The 24,880-nt window shown below is 37.4% G+C and overlaps 1 protein-coding gene across 8 annotated transcripts in view; it reads right to left on the bottom strand.

The window, feature by feature from the left end:
* relch.S (RAB11 binding and LisH S homeolog) overlaps window positions 1-24,880 on the bottom strand; it is an 89,351-nt gene that overhangs the window by 4,564 nt on the left and 59,907 nt on the right. For 5 of the 8 annotated variants that reach the window (XM_041567657.1, XM_018269472.2, XM_041567660.1 and 2 more), the window contains 6 exons: window positions 17,927-18,009; window positions 17,068-17,131; window positions 13,337-13,475; window positions 11,759-11,875; window positions 6,187-6,275; window positions 3,341-3,411 (listed from right to left, as the gene is read on the bottom strand). In XM_041567657.1, coding sequence (XP_041423591.1) covers window positions 3,341-3,411; window positions 6,187-6,275; window positions 11,759-11,875; window positions 13,337-13,475; window positions 17,068-17,131; window positions 17,927-18,009 — 563 coding nt within the window. Of the gene's footprint in view, window positions 1-3,340; window positions 3,412-6,186; window positions 6,276-11,758; window positions 11,876-13,336; window positions 13,476-17,067; window positions 17,132-17,335; window positions 17,419-17,926; window positions 18,010-24,880 lie in introns of those variants that run through there. The other 3 variants (XM_041567658.1, XM_018269473.2, XR_005962245.1) reach the window with 2 other exon arrangements.

Raw genomic sequence — 24,880 nt, 5'->3', positions numbered from 1 at the left:
GTTACTTTTAAAACAAACTCAGATAAGGTCATATTCACAACTTGAAAAACTAACAATTGCATGTTTATTTGGAACACTTTATTTGCACAACACAAAGGCCATTTGTTCCATAGCTAATTGCCAAAAAATATTTTGTGACATTTCTGGTTGAGTGGTATGTCACAAAGCATTCAATACTACCTGACCTACATGCAGCAAATTAGAACATTCACACAACAGAGTGGAATAAGGATAAACTAAAAAGGCCCTTGCTCCATTAGATAAAAAGCTCTCCCTCGTTCAGCAGTGTATTTACAGCAGGAAATAGGAGCCTTTTCTTTAACAAAATCTGGAAGGAAATGGAAGCCTTAGAAAAGAGGAAGGCGCTGTGAGGGAAGCAACACGCATGCAACCAAGAACGGGAACTTCCCTTTTGCAGAAATGTATATGAACTATGATACACCATTGAGTGACACACAGTTCTGCTATACACCAGGGATATATACACGGTGTTCCTCCAATTGCTGTCAACTGCAACTCTCAGAATTCTCGAAAACATGTAGATGAAAGGAGGATGGTGGTGGTGATTATGTTACCTTAAATTTTAGTTAGCTTATTTAAATTTAATAAGCAAATCGTGCCATTCAATAAGTTATTCTCCTATTAAAACCTCAAGGTGCTTTGTGTCCTAAATATTATAACTGCCAATGCCACAGAAAGGGATCACAGTGACTTTAAAAAAGATTATTGCAGGGACATGCTGCTGTATGTCAGTTCACAGTCTAGGATATGAGGATCCAAGACATGAAGAAGCAACACATTATATATATATATATATATATATATATATATATATATATATATATATATATATATATATATATATATATATATATATATATATATATATATATATATATATATATATATATATATACATATACACACTGCTATGAACACTACAGAGAGGGATACTTATGCTGGCTGTTACTGTTTCCAATAATTTAACGCCCAAACTGAAATCCAGAACTGTCTGCGCATATGGCTAACTAATCCTAACAATGGGCAGCAGAGCGACATTGCACTGGACAAGGGGAAGGAAATGAGGCCAATTTCAGATTCCTTGTTAACATTTCCAAACAAAACCAGGATGTGATCGTGGAATAAAAACAGAAGCAAATGATGCTATTGAAACAAGGATACATTTTAGCTCTCTTTTCCTGAGCTGCTCTGCTAGCAATGCTGACATTCATCAGGGCAGCCACAGATTCGAAGCACATGTGGCAAATAACATATTTTTACCTCAAGGTCAGTAATCGATACAAACACTTCTTGACAAGGCAAATTAAAAGAATTTGGCCTGAAGCCATGTGTATTCATAAGGCCATCCATAGAATATACTCGTAAAATTGACTATACTGATTACATTAGGGCACATTACCTTTGTTTTAATTTACAGTATGGGCAGTTTATGATACCCATTCTATCAAATAAGATTCCTCAAAAACGTAATGCCACGGGCACATAGCCATGGGCCAGTACTATTCATATGACTTGCTGTCAGACCAGTTTACATACTAATGGTGGCCATGCAAGGGCCGATAAAAGCTGCCCTCAGACAAAGTCAGCAGCTTATTGGCCAGTGTATGCCCCCCTCCCCAATTGGGTAGGCTTAACTTTCCCATCGGATCAAGGACCACTGCCTGCATTTATGGCCTTGTGATCTGATGGTTGCGCTCGATATCGCCTACTCAAGATGAGTATATTGGTGCAAGATCCACTCATTTGGCAGTCTTGCCAAACAACGACCCATGTATGGCCACCTTAACACTGATAGACAACAATGCGAATAATAGTCAAGGCAGCATCAAGAGGAACGTTGTGCTTCTTTTGCCACTACTTGCTGCTGATTTGGCCCCTTCAGAACGAGTCAGCAGCTTATCTGCCTGTGTATGGGCCCTGTTAGATGGCCTCTCATAGGTATCTGGGATGTAAATATGTCAAATTTAAAAGCACTGCATTGGTGCCTATTATGAACCAATTGTTTGGCCCTCATCCAGCACAAGTTGGCTTTATCCAAACGAGCAGAACCGGGTCAACTTTAGAGCCCACGGCAGTGTTGACAGATACTAACTTGGGTAAGCTATTGATGATATATTTAAAAGGCTGTTATGAGTAGGTATGCCATGAATTGATCATTTTTGGATTTAACCAATTACCTAATCAGAATCTACCAATCCAAAACCTAATGTGCACATTCTAATTTGAGATATCTTCAAGTTGTAAAGATAAAGAAAGGCTTTAAGGGTCAGGACTTGGTTCAGTAATCAATACACACCGATTAGTCATCTTGCAGTATAATGCATATATATATATGTATATATGTTCTCTCTCTCTCTCTCTCGATGCAGTGGGAAACGTATCACAGTGCAAGTCAATAAAGAAGTGCTCCTACTCAATATTTTCCTACATATTTTCATTGCAGAGCTAATGCAACAAGTACAATCGTAATACTTGATCTGTTAGAACACAGCACCTGCTGAAGTCTTATCAGGATACACAAGAGCAATCAAAACGCTCTTGACCAATAGAAGCCTATTTCCATACAAGTTAATAGAAAATGCATTGGAAGATAGAAAGTCTGTCAATTAGGTACCAAGCTGCTGCTCGAAGGCAAAGACTATTGTTTTCCCTGAGAGTAACTCTCTGTGTGCCATCAGCCTAAAATCCGGCCTTCCTTCTTTTAATTATATGCACATCTACTTGATAATTTAGCTGCAGGAAACTAAAACAGAGAAAATGTGATATAGAATAATATGCTCCCATTGCATATTGATCAGTAAATCATGTGCATCTTTCAAAACAAAATCCTGATGAATATAGAATGGAAATAAACATGTAAATCTGCGTTCATTCTCACTGACGTTGATTAAAGGAGAAGGAAACTCGTATCCCACTTGGGGGTGCAAAATATTAGGCACCCCCAAGAAAATGTATTTACTTACCTGAAAGCCCGGGCCGGTGCTCCTATCAGCAGAAAACTCCACCGACCCGGGGTTATTCCAGCGAGCACCACGGGTCGATCCTCTCCCAGCTTCTTCTTTCTTCAAATTTCCCAAGAGGAAAGAAGAAGCTGGAAGAGGATCACTCCATGGTGCTTGCTGGAAGAACCCCGGGCCAGTGCTCCTATCAGCAGAAAACTGCACCGGCCCAGGGTTTTAGGTAAATAAATACATTCACTTGGGGGTGTCTAATATTTGGCAACCCCAAGTGGGATATGCCTTTCCTTTTACTTTAAGGGTTAATACAGCTTTGGTGACTGCCACTGCATAGGTAAATCTCAAATATGAGCTGCACTTACCCCTGGGGCTCTTGGGCAGTCTTGTTTTCCACCTTCTGTTCACATTCCTTTATCATAGAACTTAAAATAACCTATCAAAGAAAAACATTTATTAATTAGGTATCAGAAGCATACCATGACAGGTGACGCATATTCATAAAGTAAAACAAACCACAGTAGAAAGATGGCTTCTAAAACACAAATACACCAGCATAACTTTGGGACAAAATTTGATCACTACAACCTTTTTTTTTTTTAAATAATTCCCTTTTTCTAATGAAAACAATTAAGCCAATGCTGCCACTCTCTCAATGAAGCCATCCAAGCTGAATGCCTTAGCTTATTATTAAGAGAAGTGAAATACTTTGCAGCTGGTCTTAAATTTTAATTTTATATATTCTAAAAATATGGCTTTCAATTCTTCCAATGTTCAGGGTTACTGACCCCAACAATCGGAAAGCAGGTTAATCCTGGGGCTAATTTTTACTTCCGATTGCTATTTTAATCACTATGTGATGGTTATATAACTAAATAGTGGTTGCTAGGCAAAGTAGGACCAACAACATATACTAAAGTAAGGACCATTAACCCAGAAAGGAGGCCATAACTTGTTAATCTCCGGTGAGGAACAACTTCAGGTGTTTTAAAAGAACAAAAAAAAAATAAGCCAAAGAGATGATGGGGGCAGATGAGCATATATAAGGGCTAAACTACATTGGAGATTTTGTAGGATGGGGTAAAATTGACAGACAGAACAAGTTGACTGTAATGGCATGGGTCCAAATGTAATGGCACTGATACAAAAATCTGGTGTATAAACTATATGGATGATTTGCCATCTACCACGATACGCCTGTCGGAAGGGAATCTTCATCCAACAACATAGAATTCTATTGTGTGTGAAAGACTTTCTTCTCATTGAAATCTGACCCACAAAATCTGCCCAGCATCTCCTGTGTAGTCTATCCCTTAGTATACAGCAAAGGTAGTGATGTAACAGTATATGAAAGAATAGGTCAATAGCTTTTAGGTTTAGTTGCCCTTCAACAATAAAGTTGGGAACCTTGCTGCACATTCATAAAAACATGCCGGGATATATTAAGATATGATAGCTATTATACTGAATCCAGTTCAGTACACTATGAAATGCAGAATTGGCATTTTAACTTAAGTGTCCTATTTAGTCTGTAATACTTATATATTTTATCATTTTTGTTATAGGTTTTAAAAAACAAATTCCTTAATCTACATACATACAATCAAAATTTTGGAAATAGAAAGAGGGAAAAAAAGATTTGCAGTGCAGAGCTCGGCAACATTTTTGACCACGCCCATCTATGTGGCCACACCCCCTAATTACCGTATTCATTTTACAAAATTTGGCAGGTTATGAAAATTTGAACACATTTCTGTGGCTAATGAGGGCGAATTATCCTTTAAGCTGCAAGTCACAGTTACCCAATAGACCTGCTTATCTTAAATTGTTACAATAGTTTCTTTGCTTATCTTAAATTGTTACAAAATTATCTAAGTGCAGCTGTCACGTATTCTGGGCTCTCTGCCAAAAGTTTTAGAAACGTATCTTTTTCTGCCTGCTCAGTGCAGGAGATCAAAGAGAAATTCGGGACATTTCAGTTACAACCCCAGGAATGCGGTTGAGCTGTCAAAATCGGGACTGTCCTGTGGTATGAATCTATGTCAATGACTTTTTATAGGTAGGGGGCAGTATACCCCCTTGTTTAACATGAGTACAATAAATAGAAAATATGTTCAATACAAGTTCTGCCTATTGGCCTAATCATTAAATCATCTTTGCTTTTTTTTTTATTTCTTAAGCTAAAAATGGAAAGTAAACCCTTCCCTGTTTAACTCAAGAAATAACAAACACATTGATTTTTCATGATTTTCAAGTTTCTTAAGTACAAGACTATTCATTTAACTTCTTTGGAAAAGGGTATAATTCCCATTAAACACATAAACACAGGACACTGCTTAGTATTTCCAATGAGTATGTTATAAATAAAAAGTAGCAACAGAAAATTCAAGTCACATCTTTCCACTTATGTTTCAGAAGATCACTAATGGTAGGCTATTGTAACAGCTGTATGTCTATCAAGATTATGCCATTTTTTTTAAATACAGGGTATTGCTAGTTTTAGACATGTCTTTTATTTTGTAACATAGGAAAAAGTAACCCCATATTATTTTAAAATTGTTACAATAAAGATTTGAATTTGAACTCCACATCTTTATCCTGGCTAGACTGAAATTGGTGCACACGATGGTGACTGTGCATTACAAATTGCATATTCATATTATATCAATATATAATAGGTTAAGGGGCCCTTTAAGTTTCAGTGGTGTAACAAACACCTATCACAATCATCTGCCCTATGCACAGCTGGCAAATCACAACTACAAACCATCACACAGATTGGCAACAAAAAAAAAGCAGAATATTTGTATAGCTGTGTGTGGCAGAACAAATGATGCACTTTGTTCTTATTGTGACAGTGACAAAGACATCATTCTTTTATGTTTTCCATAGCAACTAAAAAGTCAAATGGTCTGTATAGGGCAGGCAGATATTGGTAAAAGTCTTAATACAGTCTCAAAGGTTCTTGTATAAGGGTTGGTTTTTTGTGAACTTATAAACGTATGATCTTTTGAATGCAGGTCAATTGCAAAAAATAAACAAAACAGCGTGTTGTGTTTAAAAAAAATAAAATGCAACTCTGAATGCTCAGAGTACAACAGGCAGAATATAATGGAATCAATTAGCGGATGCTTTTATGTGTGCTCAAATCTGCATCTCAAAAAAAATGCCAGTTTTTAAGAACATAAGACAGCAAATATTATGTGCTTACCTCATGTTCAGGCGACAGCTGTTCCATATCAGCCCGTAAACACCGGAGACCCGGCAAAAAGTGATTCACCATCAATTCTTCTGAAATAACTGCACGGTGTAAGTTAAGGTTTATTTTAAATTCTGCTGTGACAGTGCAGCTGTAATAGGACATAAGCAAAGTACCAGATTTTATCATTCTATTGTTTATTAATACATTCCTATACAAACAGCAAATGGGCTATGCAGTCATGGAAAAGGAAAGTAAACATTTTATACTTTATCAATTCCGCTGAAGTATTTACTCCTGTGAAAATAACTAGTAATGAATGGTTACTGGTAGAGTCCTGCACGGGTCATATTGGGCAGACATGTGCCCAACAGATACAGGTCCCATACCTGTACTGGAATCATAAGTGGAATTTTCTTGTGCATAATGATCCGGTTGCTGCAATTCCTAATTCAATACAGTTTTACAGATTTGACATCTCACAGAAGGCATTATGTGAGAGTTAAAATGTGATTTTGGTATGAAGCCAGTCCTATGTGTGTAACATAAGGCATATAAATACCTTCTGTTTTCAGAAGACACTGTGATTCTTGGTATACTCCACTTTTATTCATCCTGTCCAAGTGAAAGTAGAAGTTAGTGGAACGTGTCAAAAATTGCATTGTACGGGTATGGGACCGGTTATCCAGAATGCTCGGGACCTGGGGCTTTCCAGATAATGGATCTTTCCATAATTTGGATCTTCATACCTTAAGTCTACTAGAAAATTATTATTAAACATTATATAAATCAAACAGGCTGGTTCAGCTTCCAATAAGGATTAATCATATCTTAGTTTGGATCAAGTACATGGTACTGTTTTATTATTACAGAGGGAAAGGAAATCATCTTAAATTTTAATTCATTTTCGTATTACTTGGACAAAATTGAGTCTATGGGAGAGGCCTTTCAGTAATTCGGATCTTTCCGGATTACGGGTTTCTGGATTCCATACCTGTCATTACAAACATATTTTTACAATATATTTCATAAGACTGTATTGTCTGCACCTTTAAATCACTGCAATGGGTATCCTAATTGGTTTCTGCAATGAAACTCTCTAAGAACAACAAAAGGAAAACTATAATTGGTAGTGTAGGGCCTTAAATACGTCCATTGTAAAATACCTTGAATACTTCCACTGTAAAAAAAAAAAAAAAAAAAGGTAACATTAAAAAGGAGAAGTAAAGGCATCAATATAACTCACTGTTCATGGATCTTCCTGACCACTATAGTTACATTCATCAAACTGTTCCTATAATCTATGAATTAGTCCAAAGTTCCCTGGATTCTGCAGAAATAATAGCAGGCAATTTAGTTGGCTGTAACATCACTTCCTTCCTTCCTGTAACAGCACTTAATGGCGCTGGATGGTTATGCACGTAAACAAGATTTTTCTGCTTTAGGGCCACTGGGAGAAACATCCAAGGGGCAGGAGAGCAAAATGTTGCTCCCAAGCTACTGGTAGGGGATCACTAGTCTAGAAGGACTGAGAGACCTTGTGAAATTATGGCAGACACTGGGGACAAAAGGCAGTAGTGCAGTAAATGACAACTTAAGTATTTTGCAGTGCCTTTGCCAAAGAGGTATTGTAAAGTTGTCCCTTTCCTTGTCCTTTAAGTTCTTTGTAACTAGACCTACACTAGCAATAGACAACCTTAACATGCTTCATCAGACATAGTTAAGTTCCAATAAATATAAGGGAAGTGGAAAATTCTAGGGTAGAAAATTTTGCAAATGGTGCCAGATTTGCTTGCAACCGGGCAAACAATTGTTTTGAGGGATACACAGTGATTATAAAAATAAAAAAAACATACTAGATGGCTGAAGAAAAGAGGAAGCTGTTGGGAAGGCAGAAGAATTGATCGCAGGCACTTCTCTTTTGAAAACACAAACCTGTCATTTATACTAAGACAAAAGACATGTGTCTTGCACAATTTTGGAAGATAATTTTATACTGTGTATGCCCGGAAAGCTATGTTCCGGATAGTAACATGCGATTTACTCAGTCAGCTTTTCCAGCAGTTGGCTGGTTGGCAAGAATGGAAAAGCTTTACAGAAGCAGTAAGTTCAGCCAACACCAAAAAATACAGTGGGTGTGAGGCAAAGGCACTAAAGAAAAAAAATACAAGTACATCTTGTCAAAAATGTCATAACTCTTTACAGACGTGTATGCTGGCCTGACTATTTCAACCTTTATCCTCTTACTATGCATATTGATTGGGTCAACATTCTGACAGGTTTGAAATGATCACTTGTTGATGTACTTTATCCATCAGTCAACGGAACATCAACAAATGAGCAAATAAAAAAAAGAGCCACAGCAACTCTTGATTTTCTGGTAGTCTGATTATTTGGCCCATCGGACTGTATAAGCAGAACAACAGAAAGTTGGAGTAAGGTGGCCATAACGTACATGGCTCTACAGGGGATTGGGCCATGTGTATAGCTGCCTTATGAAGGAGCAGAAACCCCGTTGGTGGAGGATAATAGTTATCTATGGGCTCATCAGAATGTAAAGTAATAAGAGATACAACTAGGCAGCCACTATGGACCTATTAACTTAACCATTTTAGTGGGCTTAACTAGTCTTCAAATTCTAAAATTACACAGACATGTCTTTAGACAACTGACACCCAAAACTGAAAGCAGCAATACCTGCCAAACTTGAATCAAATATACATATAGTGCTGCCTTTATGAGATTTTAAAGGAACAGTTCAGTATAAAATAAAAACTGGATACATAGATAGGCTGTGCAAAACAAAAAGTGTTTCTAATATAGTTAGTTAGCCAAAAAAATGTAATGTATAAAGGCTGAAGTGACTTTGTAATGTATAACGTCTAAGTTTGTCTGCGACTTTAAGGGAGGTCACATGGGACATAACTATTCAGTAAGTTTGCAAATGATCCTTCATGCAGCTCAGATTTAAAAGCAACAGTTATGACCCATATGACCCCCCCTCAAGTCACTCATTGGTTACCGACTGGTAACCAATCAGTGGAAACCAAGAGAGCTGCAAAAGCTGCAGGAAGTTGTGCTCTGGTTATTATGTCAGACATCCAGTCACTTCAGCCTTTATACATTACATTTTTGGCTAACTAACTATTTTAGAAACATTTTTATTTTGCACAGCCTATCTATTTACCCAATTTTTATTTTTATACTGAACAATTCCTTTAAGGGTTGGGATTTGGTATAGCCAGGCTCTCTGATTTGGCCAAGTACATGATTCGGTGCATATCCTAATATAGATAAATATACATGCATACATACACAGCAAAATCCCTACATATATTAGATATGGGTATCTGTGCACAGACCAAAACGTTGATAACAATAAACTTTTGGCTTTTGTGCTGTATCTCCTATGTTGTGTGTATGCGGAACTTGACTCTGTACCTAGTAGTGAGTAAACTTTGGTGTGGGTGTGCGTGTAGCATGATTTTTAGAGCTCTTTGTAAATGTATTAGCTACTCTTGGCTAATTATAACTACATATAATGACCCTAGTGAAGATCAAATACAAGAGAGCAGTAGTTTTTGGTTCAGATTATATGCAAATTTCTGCTAGCACTGGAGCATATCCTTCCTCATTAAATTTGTGCAGAGGTCATCTCTAATGCTATAAGCAGTTGAAGGCAAAACTTTGCGCACCCCTTGCCAAAATACGTTTAGTTCATTTTGTATGTGAAAAGTAACTACTGCAGAAATCAGCAGTGTGCTTTAAAATCATATTTGCAATGGTTAATTCACACTTACATTTTATTTCACCAACATAGTAACTGAAAATACTAATTGTGGCATTAGCATTTGTAAATATAACACTATTATTCCTGCAGTTAATTAACTAAATTAACTAAACATGTAATTTGGCATGGGATGCCCAAATGTATGTATTTATTTACCTTTCAAAGTGGACCTGTCACCCAGACACAAAAAGCTGTATGATAAGTTATTTTCAAATTAAACATGAAATCCAAATTCTTTATTTTATTAAAGCGTTCAAATATTGACTGTCCCTTCTCTACGCGGGGCAATCAAATACTTTCACTTTCCATTCAGTATTTTCTAGATGTCACTGCTCTCCCCATTCCCCCAGTTCTCTTAACCATTTAATTATGTAGCCAGGGCATGGGGATGACATCAGGTTACCCATTCTGGTGCACAAACAAGATTCTGAGATGATGCAAGGTTTGTCTTAATAACAGTGTCCACAAAATGGCTCCTGCCTGCTTGCTATAATTATTAATTCCCAGACGGAAGGAAACAAGATTCAAATGATTTATACAGCGTAATTAAAGTTAATTTTGCTTGACTAACCAATAAAATAGGATTTAGAATAATTTTGTTGGGTGACGGGTCCCCTTTAACAAGCCTAGCTAAATAAATTACCCTTTCTAGCATTCTATCAAGTGCTTCAAGTATGTGTCAAAACTTGATAAACAGTTTAGTCTGGGAGGAAATTCCTACTGCTCATAACTCAAATTCATCCAAATGCACCCAGTTGCTCCCATGTTACTCGCTTAAGGCCTGCCATGCACCAGAAATACAATTTATTGAGCAGCCCTACACATTTAACCTAAAATGTTAAATGTACTCATCCATAAAAATGTATACTGTAGCAAATCTGCAGTACTTTATCAACACCAAAAACATTTGCAAAAAGCTGTTCATTTTCTTTATAGAGCACCCATTACCTGTATCATAAAAAGACATATTGTAGAGCTCTTCTGATTAAAACAAAAGCTCTTTCATTTAAAATAGCTTATTTCAAAAGTCAGAATTAATCACTATTGTAGTCCTATAGTAAATACTGTCGATTTTATGCTCTAGTGGAAAAAAAACCTACTTTTGACATTACATTTTTAAAACTATAATCTTACTCTTCTAGACTCTTCCTTTTATTCGTCTAGAAAGGCTCTACGTGTATTAATTGTCAAAGAATAAAAATCTCAACAGATTCAGTTAAAGTAATCAACTTGGACCCAGGGCCGGATTTACAAAGCAGGTGCCTCTACGCCCCGTCCGCTCCTCTTTATTCGTGCAAATTTTCATCATCATGACCGGAGCAACGGGAATTGGAGCACTGGAAATTTAAAAAACTATTATATCTCCTGCGCATCCCCAGTGTTTCTGAACCAATGTTATTGTGTTTGGGCAGCTTGCTGCCCCTAAAATCCTGCCGCCCTAGGCCCGAGCCTTGGTGGCCTCTCCACAAATCCCGGCCTACTTGGACCCTGGACAGGCGAGCAAGGGAAAAAAATAATGGGAGAGCAGAGAAAATATGGGAGTGAAAGTGATTGAGACTACAAAAGAAGGAACCTTTAAAAAGGAGTTCTGAAATATGTAACCATTTTCAAGTATGCGTGGTGAATACATTAAAATAATAATAGTGCTTTTTTTAGCTTTCCATACAGTGGGCCATTGGACATTATATGCAAAGAGGCCTCTGCAGCCTGTGAAGGACAATTTATAGCAAGGGATTCTAGCTGGAAGCCCCTTTACAGTACAACATATATTCAGTGTATAAGCCAAAAGGATACAGCAGCAGGATAGAGCACTATACGCTTCAAATAAATGGGTAGCAATATCCAGTCTCTTGGAATCCACAGATTGTTGATTATTGACAAAAGCAAGTTTGTGCAAATGAGGAAGAACAACTGAATTAAAACAGAGAAAAGACATTGTTACGATGTATTTTTCATATAAATAATAGTTCAACATTTGTCTGTCCAAGAATCTAATGCTTTAATGTTATTCTCAGATCCATGACCACAGGATATAATGTATGTAATTGTATATTATATCTACCTAGATATACGTGATTCCAGATTGAATAGAAACCATGATTTCTTGTCTGGGTGTTTGCCATTCCCCCTACCTACACTTTCACTGTAATGCAACATCCTCCCTCACTTTGTTCCACTGCCTCATGCATTTGGGGACTTGAAGTCCACAGAATATGTGCACCCTAGAGGAACGTTAAGTTAAAAAATGAATAGAATAATGTAAGCGAGGAGGTTGCATTATACGGTCAGCATAGGGGATCTTTGGAAATAGTTTGTTGGAGCATCATGGTTTTCACCTGTGGAATCAGGTACGTTTGTGTGAAACTCTTTCTCTTTAAAACTTTCTGCAGCATCCCAGAGACTCAAAGGGGTAGTGCGATTGTTTAATTAAACAGTATGATGTAAAGAGTCATTTTCTAAGAAAATTTGCAGTTGGTTTTCATGTTTTATTATTTGTGGTTTTTGGGTTATTTAGCTTTTTATTCAGCAGCTCTCCAGTTTGCAATTACAGCAATCTGGTTGCTAGGGATCAAATTACCCTAGCGAACATGCATTGATTTGAATAAAAGACTGGATTATGAATAGGAGAGGGCCTGAATAGAAAGAGTGGCAATAAAAATAATAATAATATATTTGTAGCCTTACAGAGCATTTGTCTTTTAGATGGGGTCACTGACCCATATTTAAAAGCTGGAAAGAATTTTAAGAACAATGCAAATTATTTAAGAACTATAAAAAAAGAACTATAAAAAAAAAGTGCAGCCACCATTTCAGGAGAACTTGTTAAATAAATATGTGCACAAGGAAATTAAAGTATTCAGGAAGGTTTCGGCATTGTTACTAAGTGGTAAATGAAATCCATGGTATAGATTCAATTAAGATTAAATGTTTATTTGGATATTATCAGAATCATCAGACTGTGTTTAGAAAGAGATCATGTTGTTAAGAGCCAAATGATAGCTCAGGGATCACTAATGATTGCAGACACCAGGGCTCATTTACTAAAGGAGGACAAGATACAAAGTGAAAAAGATGCTTATGTGTTTTACACACAATTCACCTTTGATAAGTGGACAAATCTTTGTGCCTAACTATGGAAGTATACAATTTGCCAGTGCAAAAGAATAACACAAGATGCACAACTTGTAAGGGCAGTCTTTGGGTGCTAGTGCACTTACGGCCTTCTTAGGAAAATACAAAGCTTCTTTGTGGAGAACACAAGGATGGAGCAGCAATGGACAGGGCTTGGCACAAGGACTATGTTAATTCCTCTGCATTAACAGATTTCCAGATTGTACATAATCACAAGCGAAATGGTCCCATTGCACTCACATTCATCTCTAAATTTAGGTTCTGCGTTGGGTCCAACTCTCCCGAAAGTCCTTATTATTTCTGTTTGCAGTGAATGCTGGTCTTGATACTGAGGATCTTCCAAGAAGGATGCTAGCTGCATTTTAACTCTTTCCAATAACTGCAACAAAACAGCCATGAAGCAAAAGTAAATTAGTACTAGCAGTACAATTTGCTACTCACAGGCAAGCTGTCTTTATCACTACAACATTTAGTCTATTTCACAAATATGCTATACTTAAAACCCCCACAATTATTAAGCCAACTAATCTTTATAATGTAAAGATAAAAGCTAGCTCTAAAGATAGTCACCTGCAGAGACTGTAAATAATATTAATTAAAAAATTAAAGGAGCAAATACAGTATTCTTCAGAGCTATGTCTGGTGTTCAGCTGGCAGATAACTGTGCAAGGTTAAATGATTTGTGCTGTGCTGCTGTAACACAACTAAGGATCTGTATTTTTTTATGGCAGACAAAAGCCAGGACCCTTATACAGATTTGCATAAAATATGTTATCATGGCTTCATAAATATATGTGATTAAAAAGTAGTGATGTTTGCTGTTGCTTATTGCTTTTAACACACCAAGGTAATAAGTCTAATAATAAGTCACATATTAGTATTCTCTCTTCACCATGGCTTATTCAGTTAAGAGAACCTGAAAAGATTCTTGTTTTGTAAAGCAAACTAAACTACAAGAGAATGTTCATTATGACTCATGAAATACTTATTTTTATTAGTTCCCTTTTCAACAACATGTATATTCTGTAAAAGCAAGAAATGAAAAAAATATCATATAAATCACGTCAGAAACATAAGGACTCTAGCTATTCCCTTTAACGCAGGACATATTCTGCTTAAAATCTAATTTCCAGAGATACTACACAATTAAAGGAAAACTATACCCCTAAAATGAACACTTAAGCAACATATAGTTTATATCAAATGAAGTGGCATATTAAAGAATCTTACAAAACGGGTTTATATATTTAAAGGGGTGGTTCAACTTTTATTAAGTTATAGAACGGCCAATTCTAAGCAACTTTTTTTTTATAGTTTTATAGTTATTAGCCTTTTTTCTGACTCTTTGCAGCTTTCAAATGGACGTCGCTGACTCCCTTCTAAAAAACAAATGCTCTGTAAGGCTACATATGTATTGTTATTGTTACTCTCCAATTCATATTCCAGTCTCTTATTCAAATCAATGCATGGTTGCTAGGGGAATTTGGACCCGAGTTACCAGATTGATTAAGATGCAAATTGAAGAGCAGCTGAATAAAAAGCGAAATAACTCAAAATCCTTCAATAATAAAAAATGAAAACCAATTGCAAATTGTCTCAGTATATCTACATCATACTAAAAGTCATCTCAAAGGTGAACAACCCCTTTAAGTGAAATTGCTCTTTTACATCTCTTGCCTTGAACCACCATTTTGTGATGGTCTGTGTGCTGCCTCAGAGATCACCTGACCAGAAATACTACAACTCTAACAGGAAGAAGTGTGGAAGCAAAAGACAGAACACGGTCTGTTAATTGGCTCATGTGATCTAACATGTATGGTTTGTTTGGGTGAAAATTTCGGAAATGGACAGCACCGTTTTATGAATAAAAAGCCTTTATTGTAACTTGGCTACGACCAAAGACACAGTGGTTTGTTTGGGTGCACCATGAATCCTAGGATCCCTTATTTTTTAAAATGGCAATTTTCTATTTATGATTACCCAATGGCACATACTACTAAAAAGTATATTAACATGAAAATGGTTTATTTTGAAGCAGGGTTTTACATATGAGCTGTTTTATGCAATATATTTTTATAGAGACCTACATTGTTTGGGGGGGGGTATCGTTTTCCTTTAAAGTGCAAATGGTAAAGTTTATTTTAGGTTAAGAAGGGAGAGAGACTTTTGTATAGAGTTTAGCTTCCAATTGGCCCTGCCTATATTTCAGGCAAAACATATACACAGGACTATAATAAAAGGTTAATCAGATTAAATATATTATTATCCTGCATGAATTAAAAAGTTCATTAAGTAAGGTGTAAGATGAAACCTTTGTTGAAATGTTTAATTTAGAGGGAATTTTTTTTGTGGCTATCGTATCCATAGGATTTCTGCTAGCAACAGGTATATATGGAGATTTAAAAAGGCTCACACAGTGGAGGCATATCACAGTGCAATCCTTAGAGGGATGGCATGAGACCAGCAAGTGTTGACAATTGGAGTGGGGTGTTTTGGACTAACTTGGACTAAAGCAACACTGGCAACTATTTTATCCATAGTGGCTCTGATGTATCTAACTCAGTCAGGTAGCTAAAAACTGTTTTTTTTACCAAATTATTGTGATACAATTAAATACAAGTGCTGCACAGCCCCCTACACAAAACACAGTGCTTTTAAGGTCAGTGAGAAATAAAGCCTACAGTATTCCTGGCAAGTGACACAACTGATAATTGCCCATATGGCTCTAGCAACTCTGGGGAATGCTGTAGAACACTTCAAAAAGTGACTGGATGTGTAACATAATAGCCAGAACACTACTTTCTGCTTTTCAGCTCTAACTCTGAGCTAGTCAGCGACTTGAAAGGGGAGCACATGGTACATATCTGTTCAGTGAGTTTGCAATTGATCCTCCGCATTCAGCTCAGATTCAAAAGCAACAGATATGACCCATGTGCCCCCCCAAGTCTCTGACTGGCTACTGCCTAGTAACCAATCAGTGGAAACCAAAAGAGTTGCAAAGGAGGAAGTAGTGTTCTGGCTATTATGTGAGACATTTTTTGGCTAATTAACTATATTAGAATTTTTTTTTTTATTTTGCACAGCCTATCTATTTACCCAGTTTTTATATTTAAACTGAACAATTCCTTTAAACTATTTATGCAACTTCCCGAGTAGCATACATGTTTCAGATAAATATATTCTGAGGGCTTCACTTTTTCTTCTATTGATTAAAATAATACATGAGGCTTTTGAAACAACCAATCATTTTTTATAAACTTCAAAATGGTTACCTTTTAGGAGTCAGAATTATACAGTAAGTTTTGTCTTATTCCCATCCCTAGTTTTGAACATGCCGCTACTACAGGCTTGTGTCGATAAGTTTTGAGTAGTAATACATCAAAAGTAACCCTCTTCTATCTACACCAAAAAGTAGAGCTTCCACTTGGCTGTAGCTAAATGGAGTTGAGTGGAGTGCTTGTTTTTCAGACAGATCCCCCTCTGCGCAGCCACATACAGGCAGATGCTGTACTTTTCAGTGCAGATAGAGTAAGCTGCTGGTTTGAGTTGGATCTGCTTCTGCCCAATTAAAAACCACAGGCGGAGAGAAGAATTCAATAAGTTTTGTGTGCCCTAAAGCAACAGGACATGCAAAGTAATCTTGAGGTGTTTCATAGTTCATCTGTAGCACATCACATGGTTTCTTTAGTTTACATTAGAAGTAGGGAATTTCCTAGCATTTTGACATACAACCACTAAAATCCATTCCCTATGTTTACTTAGGTATGCGTTAGCTGAAACTCACTGAGCAAGTCCAGTTGCTCTAAATACTGCATATTATTACTTGGATGAATGAAAACCTTCATAGACATATCTTTTAGTATTTTCAGTAGTTAAATAAATGTACACATGGATTATTTTCAGAGAATTGTAGAACGTCATATGTTGGATTTGAAGAGCTTGGCCTGTTGCAATGCAAGCACAGGACTTACCTCTCTTTGAGTTACTGTTTCCATAATGGTGCCAAAAGCAGGTACAGTGGCAATCCTCACAGAGCTACATTAAAGTGAAAGAATATGGAAACATTATTGGTCCGTAGGTTCTAAACCTAAAGATGAAAAAAGCAGGAAAGACACCTTACTATGTTATAACTTATTAAGAAATTCAATGGATTTGGCTTCTAATTAAACACAGGACGAGGAAATTATCGGCAGTGGGAACATAGAAGAGATATTTAAAATTACAGTTAGTAAAACTCACAATTCTGGGTCACTGGATAAGGTAACAAGTGCTGGAGCAACTCGCTTGTCAACTAAGGATTCACGCATGCCTCGGAGAATCAGCTGTAACCAGTCAACATGCAAAAATGGTTTGGTAAACTAGTAAAATGACGTTGTTAGCCGTGACTGTGGATGGGCAGTTCCTCTCTCTGACTTACTGATTTGTTATTACCCATTACCAAATGCACAGAGCCAGTCTGCTCTGTAATATGCAGACTCTTGTCCCAAACCGTGTTAGTGTGAAGACATTAATAAAAGCATCATACTGTTTGTAAGATATGCTCCATCATCTTAAAAGATTTTTGATATAAATGAAAATGACTTTTCAATAAGAAATATAACTGCTAACCTATAACCAAACAATCTTTGGGGAAAATATCTGGATCTTAAAAGACCAGCTTACCAGAATATAACTATACCAAGTCTTTCAATTAAGCTCTTGCAAGAAGGGGGAATAGAGAATAGAGGGGGAATAGGTCACAGAGGCAGTAATCAAGTGCTTGCTTCTAAAAAGTGATGGGCATTTCTCACATCTAGTAAGATTTTTATACAAAGCACCTAGGAAACTTACATTTCTGGATCACTGGAGAGAGTAATGAGAGCAGGGACAACTCTTTGAGCTACCAGAGTCTCATTCACCCCCTTCACCAACAGCTGATTTGTCGAAGCAAAGGAGAGCCATGGTTTGGTGCACAGGATAGCGAGCAGAAAGATTGCCAAAGAAGGGGAGAAACACAAAAATGCAAACAAAGATTAGAAGCTTGGCAACTACTTTGATGCTAAAGCTGTACATATACAGAGAAGGGAGGAGGAGGAGGAGGAGGAGGAGGAGGAGAACAAGAATGGGCTTTTAGGTCTGCTGATATATTTTTTAAATACAAAACAAACATTCACCACAGTTAAATGTCTCTCACTCCAGAGATCTATAAACAGTTGCAAAACTTCAGCTAAAATAATAAAATCTCTTTGCAATGCCTAAATTATATGAATATCTATATTACTTAAATGTGTGAGGTTAAGTTCTGACAGAGTAACTGAACCCAAAGCTTCCTTTTGTAGAAGTTCAGCAATGCAAACGACTGTCATTTACAAAGAGCCATTCTTCTAATGTTTACAGATAAACACAATTCAGATTTTCTACTGAATACCAAACCCCATTGTTGCACGAATAAAAAGTTTTTTCAAACATCGGAGTGCTGCTGGAATTGCACAAGTGCAGTTACCCATAGCAACCAGTTTAAAACTTTTTGCTGATCAGTTCTAATTGGCAACTGCACTTGTGCAATTTATGCACCTATGTTTTAAAAACCTGAAGATTGGGAAGTACCTTGAACGGTCATCGAATGGAGTTAACTTTGGGGCAATGCAGAGTTACTGCTTTAAAGGTGTAAACTGTAATTCTAATCTCATAACGTTTAGTCTCTATGATCAGCTAGAACTGGCGTTGCTCTGGATATAAAATATAAATTAATTAAGACTATATATAAAAAAACAAAAAAACTCCACATGCTGTTGAAGAAACATATTGCTCAGCAAAAAATGAATATATCCTAAGTAAAATGTACTATGGTAACTCTTTGGTATGAGACATTAATGCTCGACTTTGGAGAGTCATACTAAGTCTGGAAACAAAGGTGCTTTCCCTGTCTTTTTTTAGTGCTTGGGGAATCGTTGGAAAGTCATATCATGACAATTGAAGATAGTGAACAAAGTACTGTTACCTTTATCACTTCCTTAAAGGGGTTGTTCACCTTCAAACAACTAGTTGTTTTCAGATAGATCACCAGAAATAAAGACCTTTTCCAATTACTTTCTATTTTCTATGTGTCACCGTTTTTTTACTAATAATGAAGTGTCATTTTTCACCTTCTAAAGCAGCTCTGGGAGGGGGGGTCACTGACCCTGTAAACTGTTCTAAATTGATACATTGATACATAGTTGATACATGTTTTACCTTTTTCCCTGCTGAGCAGAATCTGTGGGTTTCATTACAGGCAGCTGTTAGAATTGATACAATAGTTGCTAATACTCCAGAGATGCTGCTGAGAAATGTATCAACTAAATGTTGTAAAATTGTAAGAGTTTAGTCTGCACCTGAACTGAGCGGCCAGTCTGAAACACCACAGACAGGAACATTTAAAACTTAGATTTTGGAAAAACAGTAAAAAATAAATAATGGAAAGGTAACAATCTGAAAACAACTGAACTGAAAAAAGTGTTTGGAAGGGTGAACAACTCATTTAAATGATTGAAGTTCATATACTTTGTGCCAATACAAGTACAAATGATAGGAAACCTAGCTGTTGGAATGACAATCAGAAGAAAGCTTGTTAATGCTTGTGTGTTTTGTGGGGGTTAGGGCTATTACTGACGAGCGGTTGAAGCTGTGCTCCCCTGCATTCCGTTTTTCTGCGTTCAGCCGCAGGAGAGTAGGGATGTAGCGAACGTCGGAAAAAAAGTTCGCGAACATATTCGCGAACTTGCGCAAAAACGCGAGCGGTTCGCGAACGGTTCGCGAACCCCATAGACTTCAATGGGAAGGCGAACTTTAACATCTAAAAAAAAAATTTCTGGCCAGAAAAATGATTTTAAAGTTGTTTAAAGGGTGCAACGACCTGGACAGTGGCATGCCAGAGGGGGATCAAGGGCAAAAATGTATCTGAAAAATCTGCCTGTGTGTGCTTGGAAGAGATAGTGTAGGGGGAGAGCTGTTAGTGATTTCAGGGACAGATGATAGTAAGTTTGCTGGCTAGTAATCTGCTTGATACTGCTCTGTATTGGAGGGACAGAAGTCTGCAGGGATTTGAGGGACATTTTAGCTTAGGTAGCTTTGCTGGCTAGTAATCTACTGTTCTCTTTAAACAACTGCCATACGTTGACCTTGTAGGCATTGTTTGCCCAGTTTTTTTGGACGCAGCCACTGAAGCACAGTTGCCATAAAAAATATGCCATATAAATGCTGAAAATAGTCATTTTTCGCCATACGTTGACCTTGTAGACATTGTTTGCCCAGTTTTTTTGGTTGCAGCCACTGAAGCACAGTTGCCAGAAAAAATATGCCATATAAATGCTGAAAATAGTAATTTTTTGCCATATACGTTGAGTCAACGTATGGCAAAAAATGACTATTTTCAGCATTTATATGGCATATTTTTTCTGGCCTCTGTGCTTCAGTGGCTGCGGCCAAAAAAACTGGGCAAACAATGCCTACAAGGTCAACTTATACACTACTACAGCGATGGATACGGATTACGTAAAATATATTATGGCTGCTTGAAAAAAGTCACTCCGGTGTTTTTTCTGGAGACGGTAATATTATGGATATTTAGACAGAATGTGAACAAGGTCACACAGCTAGATGGCGGGTTGAAGAAAACACTGTGCAAATAATGCCTACAAGGTCAACGTATACACTACTACAGCGGTGGATACGGATTACGTAAAATATATTATGGCTGCTTGAAAAAAGTCACTCCGGTGTTTTTTCTGGAGACGGTAATATTATGGATATTTAGACAGAATGTGAACAAGGTCACACAGCTAGATGGCGGGTTGAAGAAAACACTGTGCAAATAATGCCTACAAGGTCAACGTATACACTACTACAGCGGTGGATACGGATTACGTAAAATATATTATGGCTGCTTGAAAAAAGTCACTCCGGTGTTTTTTCTGGAGACGGTAATATTATGGATATTTAGACAGAATGTGAACAAGGTCACACAGCTAGATGGCGGGTTGAAGAAAACACTGTGCAAATAATGCCTACAAGGTCAACGTATACACTACTACAGCGGTGGATACGGATTACGTAAAATATATGAATGCTGCTTGAAAAAAGTCACTCCGGTGTTTTTTCTGGAGACGGTAATATTATGGATATTTAGACAGAATGTGAACAAGGTCACACAGCTAGATGGCGGGTTGAAGAAAACAGTGTGCAAATAATGCCTACAGGGCAAATAATGCCTAAAAGGTCAACTTATACACTACTACAGCGGTAGTAAAATAAAAAAAGTAAAATAAAAAAAAAATGAATATTAAAAAAAAAAAAATTAAAGTTGGTGCTGCTGAACTACTAGGAGCAGCAGATTAGCACACCAGTCCCACTCCCCAACACTGCTAGACTAATAGCACTGGGCTCTTATAATAGTAGTAGTAGTAGTAGTAGTAAAACAACAAAAAAATAAATAAAAGCAGTCCTTACAAGGACTACTGTTATTGCAGCAGTCAGCAGATGAGATCAGAAGCAGGACAGCTGCCCACTGCAGCTACATACAGAGCACTGCAGTAGAAGGTAGATTACTAGCCAGCAAAGCTACCTAAGCTAAAATGTCCCTCAAACCCCTGCAGACTTCTGTCCCTCCAATAACAGAGCAGTATCAAAACGATTACTAGCCAGCAAACTTTCAACTGTCCCTGAAATCACTAACAGGCAGCAGCTCTCTCCCTACACTATCTCTTCAGCACACACAGGCAGAGTGAAAAAACGCTGCAGGGCTTCGGTTTTTATAGGGAAGGGGAGTGGTCCAGGGGAGAGCTTCCTGATTGGCTGCCATGTACCTGCTGGTCTGGGGTGAGAGGGCAAAAAAAGCGCCAACAATGGCGAACCCAAAATGGCGAACGTCGCGCGACGTTCGCGAACTTCCGGCGAGCGCGAACACCCGATGTTCGCGCGAACAAGTTCGCCGGCGAACAGTTCACGACATCTCTACAGGAGAGCGCAGGAATAGACGCATTACGTTTTTTTTTAATGGGGCTGTACTCACACAGGAGCGTGTAGGCGCCGAACGCAGGTTGAGACGCAACATGCTGCATTTTTCCTGCGTTCGGCGCCTACACATGCCTGTGTTAGTACAGCCCCATTGAAAAAAAACCTTAATGCGTCTATTCCTGCGCTCCCCTGCAGCTGAACGCAAAAAAACGGAAAGCAGGGGAGCGCAGCTTCAACCGCTTGTCAGTAAGAGCACTTACAAAGCAATTTTACTTTTGGGATTCCACTGCATAATAGAGAATATTTTTAACAAAGAAAATTCATTAGCAATCTACCAAGTATAGGCTTAACCACACCAAGCTCAACCGACATGTTGACAAAATACATAATGTTGTACAGAACACAAGGGCAACATTAATAGATCTGCAGGCATTTGCTGATGCAGTCAATATTAATGTGCGAGTATGAGTCAAATTTTAGAAAGGATTGCAAATGCTTGGTCTACATGGGTTTGGCAAAAAGAGACAGCAAAAAGAATAAACAAATTATGTTTACTAGAATATCACCTAGGTGTAGAACAAATCATGGTGCTAAACATAAATTATGGTAGTGGAGTTCATATAGTTTGGAGTTGCTGTGCTGAGAGCTCCTGAAAGTACGAGAATATGCAATGTTTCAGGCCTGAATAGCTTGAAAAAAGGCTGTTTCAGGCCCAAACCTTGCTTACTATCATAAATCAAAGCCACGTGATGCTAATAAAGGCTTTTAATACTTATATTCTGGGTGATGCTGTGCCTTCTACTATTGTACTAAGAACTTAAACAGGGATCAAATGTAATTCATAGTTCTAAGGAAAAGTGCCTTATATTAAGCAAAAACGTTTTTTTTAAATATTAAACAGATAAAATTAATTCTAGATACATTAATATTTTCACTCTATAGTGTTACTAGTTTCCTTGTTTTTCCCAGCTCCCCTCCTGTAGTCCTCTCTGGGCTCTATCTGTTGGTTAACTGGACTTGCCCAGTAGCATTTGCTAGTCTCCATTTTCATCTACATGTATATAGCGGGAATGGATCATATTATGATCTTTTGATCTAATCTGGATGTTCACTATTGTCAAGATCTTCACAGTTTGATATAAACTTCTCAACGATCTTCAAGGTGCCATTCTGATTGAGTCAACTGTGTGCAAACAATACTGAGGTTGTAAGCTATTGCTGTCTAAAGACAACTTGATAAGTTATAGCGAGCACACTTTCAATGCTTACAAAGGGAAACAGAACACTACTCCTCTGCTCCATGTCTTGGAATCAGAGGTGCACACGGAAGTAGTTAGTGTACAGAACAAGAAAACACAGGTGCAGGATCTACACTAGCCACATTTTGCAGATTAGGGCATGGTGCAGGTTGAGTTTTCCCTGACCGACCCATAATCCAGCTTTAACTAAATTAATTTATAGCTAAATATTATGAAAAACAGAAAAGAAACTTTAAAATCAGCAAAACAAATAAAGTCACCTTGCTGTTATGTGTCTGCTTTAATCTAGCAGTGCCACCACTTAAACTTTATAGCACAGGAGACTTGACACCTTTGCTTGTGTAACATGTAGTATGGAAAGTCCCACCTATTCCCATAGAGATAACAGCATATACAGTTGTGCTCATAATAATAGTAGTGTGTTTAAAAAGTGAATAAAGCTCGAAATCCTTACAATAGCTTTTATTTCCATGCACGCAAATGCATTGGGAACACTGCACATTTTATTCCTAAAGAAAAATAAATCACATTTGTGTTGTTCCTTTACAGAAAGTGAAGAAAATGGAATATTAGGCTGTTCAAAAAAAAAGAAATAGCAGTGTCTGCATTATTCTTTAAAAACATTTACTGTATAAATTAAAAATGTTTCAAGATTTTGCTTACTTTGAATCACTGAACTTATATTTAGTTGTATAGCCAGTCTCTGAGAACTGCTGCACATCTGTGTTGCATGGAGTGGACCAACTTCTGGCACCTGTTACATTCCACAATTCATTCAAACCATTTTTGATGTCGCCCCACAAGTTTACTATTGGATTAAGGTCAGGGGATTGGGCTGGCCACTCCGTCACGCCAATCTTGTTGGTCTGGAAATAAGACGCTGCTCATTTACTGGTGTGTTTGGGGTTGTGGTCTTGTTGAAACACCAACTTCAACGGCATTTCCTCTTCAGCATAAGGTAACATGACCTCTTCAATTATTTTGATGTATTGAAACGGATTCATGATTTCTGATATGTGATAAATAGGCCCAACACCATAGTATGAGAAACATCCCCATATCATGATGCTTGTGCCACCATGCTTCACTGTCTTCACACTGTATTGTGGTTTGAATTCAGTGTTTAGGGGACCCAAAAGAACAATCTTTCATCAGTCCAAAAATGTTGCACCATTTTTTTAGGCCAGTTATTGTGTTCTTTGGCAAATTGTAAGCTCTTCAGCAAGTCTTTTTTTCAACATTGGGATTTTTCAGTGGCTTCTTACCAATAGATTGGCTTCACATAGGTGTCTTCTAATTGTAACAGTAATCACAGGTAACTTTAGACCTTCTTTGATCTTCCTGGAGCTGATCATGAGTCTTTGCCATTTTGGCTATTCTTCCATCCATTCGAATGGTAGTTTTCCTTTTCTTCCATGTCTTTCAGGAATTGTTTACCATTTTAAAGCATTTGAGGTCATTTTAGCTGAGCAGCCTTTCATTTTCTGCACTTCTTTATATGTTTTCCCTCTGCAATAAACTTTTTAATCAAAGTACATTGTTCTTCTGAACG

This window comes from Xenopus laevis, chromosome 6S, assembly GCF_017654675.1.
Source record: "Xenopus laevis strain J_2021 chromosome 6S, Xenopus_laevis_v10.1, whole genome shotgun sequence".
Taxonomy (NCBI): Eukaryota; Metazoa; Chordata; class Amphibia; order Anura; family Pipidae; genus Xenopus; species Xenopus laevis.
The sequence above is the reverse complement of the archived record's forward strand: the minus strand, read 5'-3'. Positions and strand labels throughout refer to the sequence as shown.